Source organism: Corylus avellana, chromosome ca1 (genome assembly GCF_901000735.1).
Source record: "Corylus avellana chromosome ca1, CavTom2PMs-1.0".
NCBI lineage: Eukaryota > Viridiplantae > Streptophyta > Magnoliopsida > Fagales > Betulaceae > Corylus > Corylus avellana.
This window is the reverse complement of record NC_081541.1, coordinates 28814049-28826294: the sequence shown is the minus strand read 5'-3', so window position 1 is coordinate 28826294 and position 12246 is coordinate 28814049. Positions and strand designations below refer to the sequence as shown.

At 39.7% G+C, this 12246-nt stretch overlaps 2 protein-coding genes across 2 annotated transcripts; both read right to left on the bottom strand.

The window, feature by feature from the left end:
* Nucleotides 1-427: 427 nt before the first annotated feature.
* On the bottom strand, nt 428-1253 carry LOC132169135 (germin-like protein subfamily 1 member 7). The gene is made up of 2 exons (XM_059580222.1): nt 1127-1253; nt 428-978 (listed from the first exon to the last, which is right to left on the bottom strand). The coding sequence occupies exons 1-2, from the start codon at nt 1251-1253 to the stop codon at nt 428-430; spliced, it is 678 nt and encodes a 225-aa protein (XP_059436205.1).
* Nucleotides 1254-6311: 5058 nt separating this feature from the next.
* LOC132167320 (germin-like protein subfamily 1 member 11) lies at nt 6312-7130 on the bottom strand. The gene is made up of 2 exons (XM_059578256.1): nt 6992-7130; nt 6312-6847 (listed from the first exon to the last, which is right to left on the bottom strand). Exons 1-2 carry the CDS (start codon nt 7128-7130, stop codon nt 6312-6314), a joined length of 675 nt encoding a protein of 224 aa, XP_059434239.1.
* Between the last annotated feature and the right edge of the window lie 5116 nt (nt 7131-12246).

The window sequence follows — 12246 nt, the reverse complement described above, 5'->3', positions numbered from 1 at the left end:
TACTTAGGCCCACCGATGCGATCAAATATCTCATCATCAATCATTTGCTTTTGTTTGATGAATGAAATTGTAATTTTAAAAGTCAGCTCATTTTTTTAGGGACACAAAAGTGACACAAAAAGGACGGATGAATGAATAACAATATTGTATATATCATCAAGTGAGCAAAATTCTAAACAGTATTACACTTGAGCCAAGGCTAAATACATAAATCCCTAAACAGCAAAAATTTGCAGAACGTACCAACTAAACCTCCACACAACCTAAAAACCTGTCTACGAAAAAGGAAAGAAAGTGCTTGTACATAAGAAATCATTTCATTTAATTATAATTACTAAAACTATATATGTTAAAACTAGCAAAACAAGGCAAACTTTTTATATGAACCATCTAATGGTTCATCGTAATTACTATTACAAATGTTTCTCTAAACGTTGTTGGAAGAAAACTGTTTTTGAAGATAGTTAACCACATTCTTGTCCAATTGGAAGGCTTTGGTGAGAACGTCAGCATTGATGAGAGGATTAGATCCAAATATTGTGTCTGCTATGCTAATGCGCCCCGGATTCTGGCTACCGAGACCGGAAAAGGCAAGAGCATCAGTACTTCCTACATTGTATTGAAAGTGAATGAGGCCAATTGGAAATACGAAGACATCTCCAGCATTTAAAACCTTCGTGAAAAATTGGTTATCAGGGTTAGATGTAACAAAGCCAACATACAAGGTACCCTTTACGACTACAAAAATCTCAGTGGCATGAGGGTGAATGTGGGGAGGATTTAGGCCATTTGGTGCAAAGTCAATGCGAGCCAAGGATACGCCTAATGTATTAAGGCCTTGTATTTGGTCCACAGTCAAAAGAGTGACATTCGACCCTTGTTGATTTGCAGTGCTTCTTGGAATGTTTAGCCCTTGGAAGAAGAAATCATTGGCATTGACAAGCTTTGGGTCCTTGCAGAACTTTCCATTCACAAATACTGCACAAAGAAAAGTTTGTTAATATCACAAGACATTACATTATAATGGTTTATAATATTACATTGATATGGGTTGAGAAAAAAACAACTCAGATGCTTCAAATGACTTGTAGAGAAAATAGTAATAATAACAAGAATGTGTATATACCAGCATCAGTGGAAGTGCTACCTGCAACACAAAAGTCTTGCAGAGGAGCAGGGTCATAGGCAGAGGCAATGGAGCATGCCATAGCCATGAGTGCAAAAGCTACAAGGTAATTAGGAAACCCTTTCATACTTTTTCTGGTTTATGATCTCTTTCCTCTGTATTCTGTGAATTCTTGATTTTGAGAGGAGTGAGAGATGAAGCATGGGAACATGTCTATTTATATCAGTTAGTGAATGAACCGGTCTGTGTTTTTCACCAGATGGAACCTGTAAGGCTGCAAAACTTGGTAAGTTATCGATTTTTTATTTATCCATTTAATTTGCACGTTTCGAAATTCTGCCAAATCCGACCACTTCAATTAATGGAACAGTGTAGTTCTATTGTTCTAATGTTGCTTTCTCCAACCTTTTATATATAACAAAAAATATTACTTAAACTGGAATATATATATATATATATATATATATATATATAAGAGCCACGAATCCTGGTCGTTTTGATAAATTCCTCCAACGACCAGGTTTGAGACAGAAATATAATTGACAATATTCCGTCATGATGTTGCATACACGGAAAGTTTTTGCTCCTTTAGGTTGAATTTTTATTTGACGAATATGATAAGTTATACATATGTTACTGTTTCTGTCTGCTGGTCTTAAATCTGTTCTACACGCAAACACTCAGTCAATTCATGATGTTTCCATTAAGAAATGTTTTGTTTTTAAAATTCACAAGTTCATAGTTTAATGATTTGATATTTAAAAATACAATTGACCCATTCAGGAACAACTTAATGATTTAGCATCTTCCACAGAATCATCCTAAGGTCGCACTATATTTTATTGTCCTCGTGTGAGTATATCTGCTACTAATTTGGGCCTATCTCTTTCTTTCTTACCTCAAGACTTAATGTGACCGTTCAATTTTATTTGTAGACTATAGAACAGCATACTACATTAATAGTTGACATTTTCAAAATAAAATATTGAACAAAATTCGGAAGCTAATGCTTGTGATAAATGATCGCCAAACTTTGATTATAATATATTTCTCATTAATGCTTTAATTACCTCCCTCAAGAAATGGCTTGGAAAATCTCAACCTCATTAGGGATAGCACATATATAACACATAATTTTCCTCATCAATGATAAAGTAATGATTAAGGCCCCGTTTACTTCGACGTAAAATTGTTTCCGTCGGAAAATATTTTCAGGATAGCCATTTTCCCTGAAAATATTTTCTGTCGAAAACAATTTATGGCATTTACCGTGCGCATGGAAAATAATTTTTTTTAATATTGTTTTTTTTCCAATAAGGATCCCGCCAAGACTTGTTCGGGACCTAGCCGGAACTTGATCGGGACCCACCTAGGACTTGCCCAGGACCCCGCCGAGAGCTGCCCGGGACCCGATGGAACCCGCCCAGGACTTGACTGGTACTCACCTGGGACTTGATCGGGACCTCATCCAACCCCGCTCGGGACTTGCCCGAAACTCCACCGGGACCCGCCCGAGACTTGATCGGGACCTCAGCCAAACCCGCTAGGGACTTGCCAGGAACGCCATCGGGACCCGCGTGAGACTTGCCCGAGACCCCACCGGGACCTGCCCGGACCCGCCCAAGACTTGACCGGGACCTGCTCGGACTTGACCGGACATGCCCGGGACTTGCCCGGGACCTCGCCGGGACCCGCCTAAGACTTGATCAAGACCCGCTCGGGACTTGACCGAACTCGCCACGTGCCCAGGACCCTACCAGGACTGCCCCGGACCCCGTCGAGACTTGAACGGGAGCCACCCAGGACTTGACTGGAACCTGCCCCGGGAGTTGCCCTGGACCCACCCAGAACCTAATCGGGACCCACCCAGGACCCTGCTGGGACTTGACCAGGACCCTCCCGGGACCCAATCGGACAAGTCCCGGGCGGGTCCCGATCTAGTCCTGGGCATGTCTCGCTAGGATCCCGGTCAAGTCTCGAGCAGGCCCCAGGCAGGTCCTAGGCGGGTCCCAGTCAAGTCCCGAGCAGGTCCCAGTCACCTCCCGATCAAGTCGTGGGCAAGTCCTTGGCGAGTCCTTGTCAAGTCCCAAGCGGGTTCCGATCAGGTCCCAAGCAAGTCCCAAGCAAGTTCCGGGTGGGTCCCGATCAAGTTCCAGCGAGGTCTTAGTCAAGTCCTGGGCAGGTCCTGGCGACGTCCTAGGCGGGTCCGGGTCAAGTCCCGGGCAAGTCCCGGGTGGATCCCGGTCAGGTCTCAGGCAGGTCCGAGTCAAGTCCCGGGTAGGTCCCGCCGTCCCGGGCAAGTCCCGAGCTGGTCCTAGGGAGGTCTCGGTAAAGTCTTAGGCCAGTCCTACTCAAGTCCCGGTCAAGTCCCGGGCGGGTCCCCGTCAGGTCCCGGGCAAGTCCCGGGCAGGTCCCGGTTGGGTCTAGGGCAGGTCCGGTCAGGTCCCAGGCAGGTCCTGGCGTGGTCCTGAGCGGGTCTTGGGCGAGTCCCGGTCAAGTCCCGAGCAGGTCCCGGGCAAGTCTCGGCGAGATTCTCGATGGGTCTTAGTAAGGTCCGTCAATTTAAGAATGAGATTCTCACATTCGGAAAATGGTTTACGGGCAAGTCCTGGTCAAGTCTCGGGCAGGTTCAATCAGGTCCCGGGCGGGTCCCGGGAAAGTCTCGAGTGGGTCTCAGTCAAGTCCCAGTCAAGTCCCAAGAAGGACCTGGTCAAGTCCCGGTTAGGTCTAGGGCAAGTCCCGAGCAAGTCCTAGGGGGTCCCGGTCGAGTCCCGGTCAGGTCCCGAGCGGGTCCCCGTTAGGTCCAAGGCAAGTCCCGGGCAGGTCTGGGCGGGTCCCGTTCAAGTCCGGTTAGGTTCCGGGCAGGTCCTGGCGCGGTCTCTAGCGGGTCTTGGGCGAGTCCCGGTCAAGTCCCGAGCAGGTCCCAAGCAAGTCCCGGCGAGATTTTGGATGGGTCTTGGTAAGGTCCATTGATTTAAGAATGAGATGCTCACATTTCAAAACCATAAACCATTTTCCAAATGTGAGGATCTCATTCTTAAATCGACGAACCTTACCAAGACCCGCTCAGAATCTCGCTGGGTTACGGTTTTCAAAACCGTACACAATTTTTCAAAAATTGAAGAAAAATTTTTGGTCAAAAGGAAAATATTTTCCGTTGACCACTGTTTTATGTTGAAGTAAACACCGTAAAATGCGGAAATTATTTTCTAGAAACCATTTTACGTCGAAGTAAACAGAGCGTAAGTGATTAAATTTAACTTTTCTCAAAAGCTTATCATTGCAAGATTGGATCATTGGAGATTGATGTTGCCTGCAAACCCTAGCCCCCTTCCAGTGCAATCCAAAAGGGAGTCCTTCCTCGCTTCCCCTTTTTTTCTTGTTTTTGTTTTAAATTTTGTTTAGACTTCAGCAACAGTGCCCAGCCTCCTCTACCTTTTTGGCCGCCTACTCCACCTAGCTGTTTGTCATCCTCCCCGATCTTTTGGCTTTGTCAGTTTTTGCAAGGATTCTTAGATCGGTGTTTTTCGAAGCAGATATACGTTTTTGCCACCAGTCCAAATCCTAGACATGTCATTACACATTCTTCTCCGGCTTCAACGAGTCATGCATGTAGACAACAAATGTTTTCCTTCCGGTCGGCATGCGACAGTTGTGGTTCAAACGCACCGGAGCGTGGATGATTAGTAGTTCAAAACAGATTTGTAAAGTGATTCACCGTATATGAGCCAATTAGATATTTTTCTTATTTTCGTTTTCACTGAAAATATGGTAACGATTGTCCTACATCAAAAAGGGCTCCGATGGGGATAGGATGCAATCAAAATCCCCCAGTAGGGGTTGTGGACCCTAGAAGGAAAAGCCAACCCCAGTAATCTTCTCCCAAAACTCCACTCTCTTATGGCTCAGGTGAGGAGCATAAATAAACGAGAGTAACCAAGGGCAATGCAGACGATTCGAATAATTTAAAGAAGAAATGTGATGAGAGTCCTCATCAATAAGCTCAAGCTCAATTCCATGCTTCCTAGCCAAAAACAGACCACCTTTTAGACCTATCGGAGGAATCTGGATACACTTTAGAATATAGGAAAGGGAGATCCCGGCTTGACCGTGGATATTTTATATTTTGCTCCTATTACGTACCAAAAGCTTCAAATACAAGTCGTAAGTAGGAAATATCTGATTTTTCCACGTGACTCTATTACCTACTAAATACTCGCAACAGAAAAAATCATGTAAAAAAAATTTCTTTTCTTTTTGGCACTACAAACTCACTTATAAAATATACCAAAGTTTCTAATACATAACATATATTAAACCATACTGTTTATACATAACCATCAAAATATGCCACATGAGGAATATATATTCTCACATCTATAGTAAAAATTGACTTTGCTCAAGTCAGCCCTTTCAAAGATAGTGGCCTTTTTCATTTTCTTAAGAGACATTTGTTAAATTACCCCAATTTTACAAATATATGTGTGAGTCCATGACTTAGTAAATATAAGTATACTAACAGTTTTTATAAATAAGCCCTCACTTAAAAATACCTTTAATCAATGTTTATAATAACAAATGTCATTATACATAGTTTTTGGAAAAGAGTTTGCTACCAAGATGTCATAGCTATTAAAATATCCGCTTAACCGGCCATAACTTCCATCAATTTTGCATGTTCCCCCAAAAAGTTTAAAAACTCTCAATTTAGTGTATCGCACTTCTAATTTTTTGCAATGTCACCTCTCAGTTAAGGACTTTTAAAAAATTTTGATGGAGGGTGTGAAATTTACAAATACGCTTAATTTTTCTTTTTTAAAAACAATAAAGAATGGTCTGGTGGGTAACCATTCCCACCTTGCGACTCGTGGCTCAATACACCCACACTGAGGTGACCACCAGGCCTCGTTGTAGGTCTGGCCGTGAAGCAGAACCACATCGGGGTCACCACCAAACCCTGCCATGGGTCTGGTTGTGACCCAATCGTGCAATTGTTCTTCCCCCATTATTACTCAATGAGAGAGAGAGAGAGAGTGAGAGAGTAAATATAAGAAATTATCATTTTATTTCAATTAATTTATTGCTATGACGTTACAATAAGGGAATTAAATAATGACAAACTTGATCCGAACCATCTAATGATTCATTATTGGTTATTACAAATATTTCTCTAATTATTGTCCCACTAGAATTTTTTTTGAAGATAATTGACCACATTCCTGTCAAGTTGGAAGGCCTTGGCTAGAACATCAGGATTGATGGGAGGATTAGATCCAAAGACAGCATTTTCTATGGTGATGAGCCCAGGGTTCTGGCTGCTGAGACCAGCAAAAGCAATGGCATTGGTTTTCCCTACATTAAATTGGAAGTGAATGAGACCAATTGGAAAGACAAAGACGTCTCTTGCATTTAGAACTTTGGAGAATAGGCGGTTGTCTGGGTTGGATGTGATAAAACCAACTAATAGAGTACCCTCTTGGACTACAAGAATCTCGGTTCCACGAGGGTGAATGTGGGGAGGATTTAGGCCGTAAGGAGCAAAGTCAATGCGAGCCAATGATATGCCCAAGGTGTTGAGGCCTAGTATTTTGTCGACATTGAGGAGAGTGACATTGGATCCGAGTGGATTTGAGGTGTCTCTAGCAGTGTCGAGCCCTGAGAAGAAGAAATCATTGGCAGTGGCAAGCTTGGGGTGCTTGCAAAACTTTCCGTTAACAAATACTGCAGTAGGAAAAAAAGTAATTGTTATATATCGCAGATCACAAAGGGCTTCCAAATGATGAGTGGTTGCAATATATATATTAGTATGTAGAGTCCTACGATGCATGAGGGGAAAAGAAGAAGATCAAGTGAGTGATGATATACCAGCATGATCAGAAGAAGTATCGTTAATGGCAATACAGAAGTCTTGAAGAGGACTGGGGTCAGACGAAGAGGCAAGGGAGCATGCCCAAGCCAACAAGGCCATACATAATAGCAACGTCTTAGGAACTCCTTTCATCATCTTTGAGGTTATCTCCAAGTACAATCTTAATTTGAGTATATATGCTGTGTATTCGATCTTCCTGTGAGAATTAATGTTGCATTGGATCGAGGACGCCTATTTATAGAAGGAGGCGTCTTATGTTTTGACTTCCACGCACGGAGAAGATTTCGAATTAAGACTTGGTAATTAATTCTTCATCAATGGTTATTTAATTAATTAATGGGCAGGGACGGAGCTAGGAAATTTTATGGAAGGGGGCCAGCCAAATTTTTTTTTTTTTGGTTCTTTAAAATTTTTTTATTAAAAAAAATTATTTTGGTTGTTTTTTATGAACTAAAAACTACTGTAAAGGCAAAAGAAAAATGAATATTTGAAAGTAAAGGCCAAAAATAAAAAAAACTTAGTGGGTATAGGCCAACAAAATTAAAAATAGGGCAAAAAAATTTTATTGGATATGGCCAAAAAATTTAAAAATAGGGCCATTTTTTTTTTTTTTGGAAGGGGCTAAATGATTAAAATTAAAACTTTAATTTTACTTTTTTTTATTATTTTTTTAACTTATAATTTTTTTTCTCCTTATTTTGGGGTTTTTATTATTTTTTTTACGTATATTTTTTTTTTCCTTATTTTGGGGGGGGGGGACCATGGCCCACCCCGGTCCCCCCCTCCCTCCGTCTCTGTTAATGGGTGAACCATTCTTTAACCACTACTGCACGCACATATACATGATATATACACTTTTTTTTGGTAAAAAAACTTTTAAGTTAAAAAAACACTTTTTAAGATTATGTTTGATAAATAGAGCTTTTAAGTTAAAAAACGCTTTTTGGCAAAAGCTTTATTTTTATATTTTTGTCAAAAGTGTGTTTTCGTCATTCTTAGGCTTTTTGATCCTTAAAAGCGCTTTTAATTTTTTTTTACCAAACATATACTTTTTTCTTCAAACAAATTTTTTGATCCTTAAACGCACTTTTAGATCCTCAAACGTACTCCCAAACCTGCCAGAAGAGAAGATGCAGCCAAATTTGACGGCTTTAATTGGTTAATATATATGTATGTGGCGTTTAAATTTAAACAAAATTAATGCATGGGTTGAACACGTTAGTGGAGTTCTAGAGACAACATATCCTATATATATATATATATATATATATATATATATAATAAGAACTTCCATAAGGAGGTGGTGTAAATCTCCTCTTTGTGCCCACCAATGAGCATTTGACAACTAGGATTATTACATCAACTAAAATAAGATGCAAAACACCTTATTAAAAACTATTTCTCTCGAAATCACAAAAACCTTCATTTTTCCCTCTCCCTCCCACTCTTTCTTTTTCTCTCTCTCCAGCGGCGAGCTCTCCCTTAGACCCTCACTAGTCACTCCCTTTCTCTCTCTCTGATCTCTCCGTCTCCTCCATCTCTCTCCGGCAGCAGTAGAGGTCTTGCCGTTGAAGACGCCGGAGTCCAGCCTAGATTTTGCTGGAGAAGCCACCGGAGCCCAACGCCGGACGACCGGAGACGTCGGAGCCTAGATTATTTGACATTAAAACCAGATCCAAAAAGAATGAATTTATGCACTGAAACTTATAATTTCCTGCATGATCTTAATACTGATTGTTGTGGTTTTTTTTTTTTTTTTTTTTTTTGCCTTTTACAAAAACAAAAATTTTGCCTCAACCAATCCAAATTTTTTTTCTTTGCCGGTAAGAAGGAGAGAGAGAGAGATGGAGCATCGGAGAGAGAGAGAGAGAAAGAGAGCACCGAAGAGGTCTGGTCTGCGGCATCTTCTTTGGCAACTCTGGGCTGGGCTCCGGCGTCTTCTCCGGCAGCTCTGGGTTGGGCTTGGCGGTGGTCACTGCTTCCGCTAGAGAGAGAGAGAGAGAGAGGGAGAGAAAGACAGAGCACGGAGAAGTGAGGAGAGAGAGAGAAAGAGAGAAAATGATGGGTTTGACTCGTTTGAGGAGAATTTTTTTTTTTTTTTTTTTTATGATGGGAGAATGGATTTTAATCTAGTGCTTCTCATCTCATTTGAAAGTGTGTGATTTTCCTAGTTGTCAAATGCTCATTGGTGGGAACAAAGGAGGTGTTTCACACCACCTCCTTATAGAAGTTATCCTCTATATATATAATCTGACTAAATCAACATTAATCGATATTGGCCAACGTCACCCCTTAATTCCGTGTTTTTGCATATCAAACTTTAAACATAATATCATTCTTTTCCCCTAACATTGTTATTTTTTGAGAATTAAGTTTTCCTTCCAAAGCTTAATTACCAGCTTCTCAAAAATCATTTTCTTGCAAAACATATTTTCTTTTTAGTACATATGTAAAATATCTCAAAGTACATTCATACATGTAATGAATGACATGATTTTGTAAAATAATGGAGGGTCAATAGGTTTATGCTTAAAACTTCAGCTTATTCTCTTGAAATGAATTTTTGACAAACTCCGTACTTTCTCGGCATAAAAGCTTAAGCCCATGAATTTGGGCCCAACAATACTATATTAATCACTCATACTTTTTATATATTTTCAATGTGTGCTTCTATTCTTTTTACACTCACGTGAATGTAAAAAGAATAGACATATTTACTCAACAATCTCTTCCTTATATGCGATTCCATCACATAGTGTAAAAAGAATAGAATCACACATTGAAAATATATAAAAGTATGAGTGATTAATCGGCACCACCTTTTCCAAGAAACTAAACTTGGCTCAGATATTCGTTGTTGGGAGATTAATGCATTTGGGAAGTCCTTTTGTGAGTCCATATATAATATAGCATGTTGAGATACCACACAACTCAAAAGCTTAAGTTCATAGGTTTGAGCCCAACAATGATATATATATTAACCACTTAACTTTGGGCCCAACAATTCTATATTAACCACTCACATTTCTTATATATTTTCAATGTGAGATTCTATTCTTTTTATACTCACACATATGCTCAACATATAGAGCACTCAAGCATTTAAGAATACTAACTCTTTACGTGGAGCTTTCCTCGTTTTTAGTGATAACCCTAGTTCCTCCAAAAACTCCATTTTCTCATACCTGATTAGGGCTGGGTATCGGTCGGTTAAGACCGGTTAATGGACTTATCGGTCGGTTAACCGATAAGCTATCGGTTAACCAAATCTTAACCGATTACCGACCGATAAGAAGTCTTAACTGAAAATTATCGGTTATATCGGTAATCGGTTAATCGGTCGGTTAAACCGGTTTGGGCTTTTGTGGGCTTTTTATTGGGCTTTTTTACTAATTGCTAATTGGGCCAAAAATTAATTTGAGAATTGTTAGATTGAGTTTTGTGGGCTTTTTATTAGGCTTTTTTTTTTTTTTTGTAGTTTATATTAGTATAATAAACTCTTTCTCTTACTGGGAGCATCATCTGAGATTGCTCCATGAGCAGAAATGCAGAATCGGTTCTACTGTTCTAGTTTCTGGAAGCCCATTTCGTTACAATGAACAAAATATGTCAACCAAAAAATCAAGCTTTATCTAATTCAAAATGGCAAAATTGAAATTCTTCATTGGAAAGAAATTCGACGTCGTTTTGGTTTTAACTTTTAATAATAAATATAAAATTTTAAAAAATTAAAAATTAAAATAGCTTATCGGTCATATCGGTTAACCGATAAAAAAATTTTAACCGACCGATTACCGACCGATAAGCTTATCGGTATAAAATTTTTAACCGATTACCGACCGATAACTATCGGTTACGGTTAATATCGGTTCGGTTAAAGTCGGTAATCGGTAAACGGTTAATCTGCTCACCCCTATACCTGATATCTTAAAAGTCTTGGGCACTACAAAGACGTGTTTAATTGCAAAAACAAAACGAATGTATACCCAATCTCATAACTTAACGACTATTGCCTAATCTCTCAAGGGAATTGAGGAACGATTGGAGGGTCTAGTTATCGATGGTCTTAATAGACAAAATTATAATAAACAACTATCAGCATAATCGCTAAAGACAATTAAGGGACTACTAGAGGGCCTAGTTACCATTGACCTCCCAATAGCCACCTACCAAAGAGCCTAGAAGATCCACCTGCCCATAGTCCAAATAACAATGAAGGATTCAAGTTCACCCATGCCAAGATGCAGCGTTCAACAACTGATTCCTAACTTTGCCAACTCAGCTAATTGCTTACCCACGTCATATGGGAGTAAGATCTTCTTCAGTTCATTTTTAATTGTAGAATATCTAATAAAAATAATAATATAAATATTATATATATTTTTAAAATAATTAAAAATTAAAATAATAAGAAATTAAAAAATATTTTTTAAAAACAAGGGGTGGTCGGCCACCCCCTACCACCCCTGGCCGGCCATTGGGGTGGAGCTCAGGCCACCCCAGCTAAAATGGGATGGTCCAACCACCCGCTATGGCCAAGATCGGTGGCCTTATTTTTTTTTATTATTTGATTTATTATTATTATTTTTTATCTTAAATAATATTTTATTATTATTTTTTGTTAATGAGACGTGTTATTTGTGGCTCTAGGATTTCTAAAAAGAAATCCCAGCCATAAACTGGATACCCTAGAGGATCCTATTCCCGCCATATGCCCCTTGCAAACAAATTTAGGGAGGAATCTCTACATTAATAACAATAATAACAACTTGTTGGCATGAATCCCTAAAATCCTAAAGAGGAAGGGTAGAGATAATGGCCTATATATATATAAAGAAAGAAATGATATTGACTCAGATACGCTCATTTTGCCTTAACAAGACTACTAAAATTCCCTCTCCGTATTTTTCAAAAAAAAATTCCCTCTCCATATACACCAACTTGAGCATTGAAATGGTCCGACTGAATCCAGTCTCGATAAACCCCCCAACCAAATACCTACAAACATTTCAAATCCGGAGAAACCATAAGTAGAAGAGAAAAAAACAAAGACAAGTAGACAAGAATATACCAAATGCCCTATCATGGTACTATCTGGGAAAGCTTTTCTAGCATGGCAAAGCAAGATAAGCTTGGATTGGAGAAAGCAACATCGGATCTGCACTCTTCCATTTATTGAAGTGGTCAGATTTGACTGCAATATTTCTAATATCTGCAAATTAAGTCGTTAAATAACAGCCGGTTCACACGC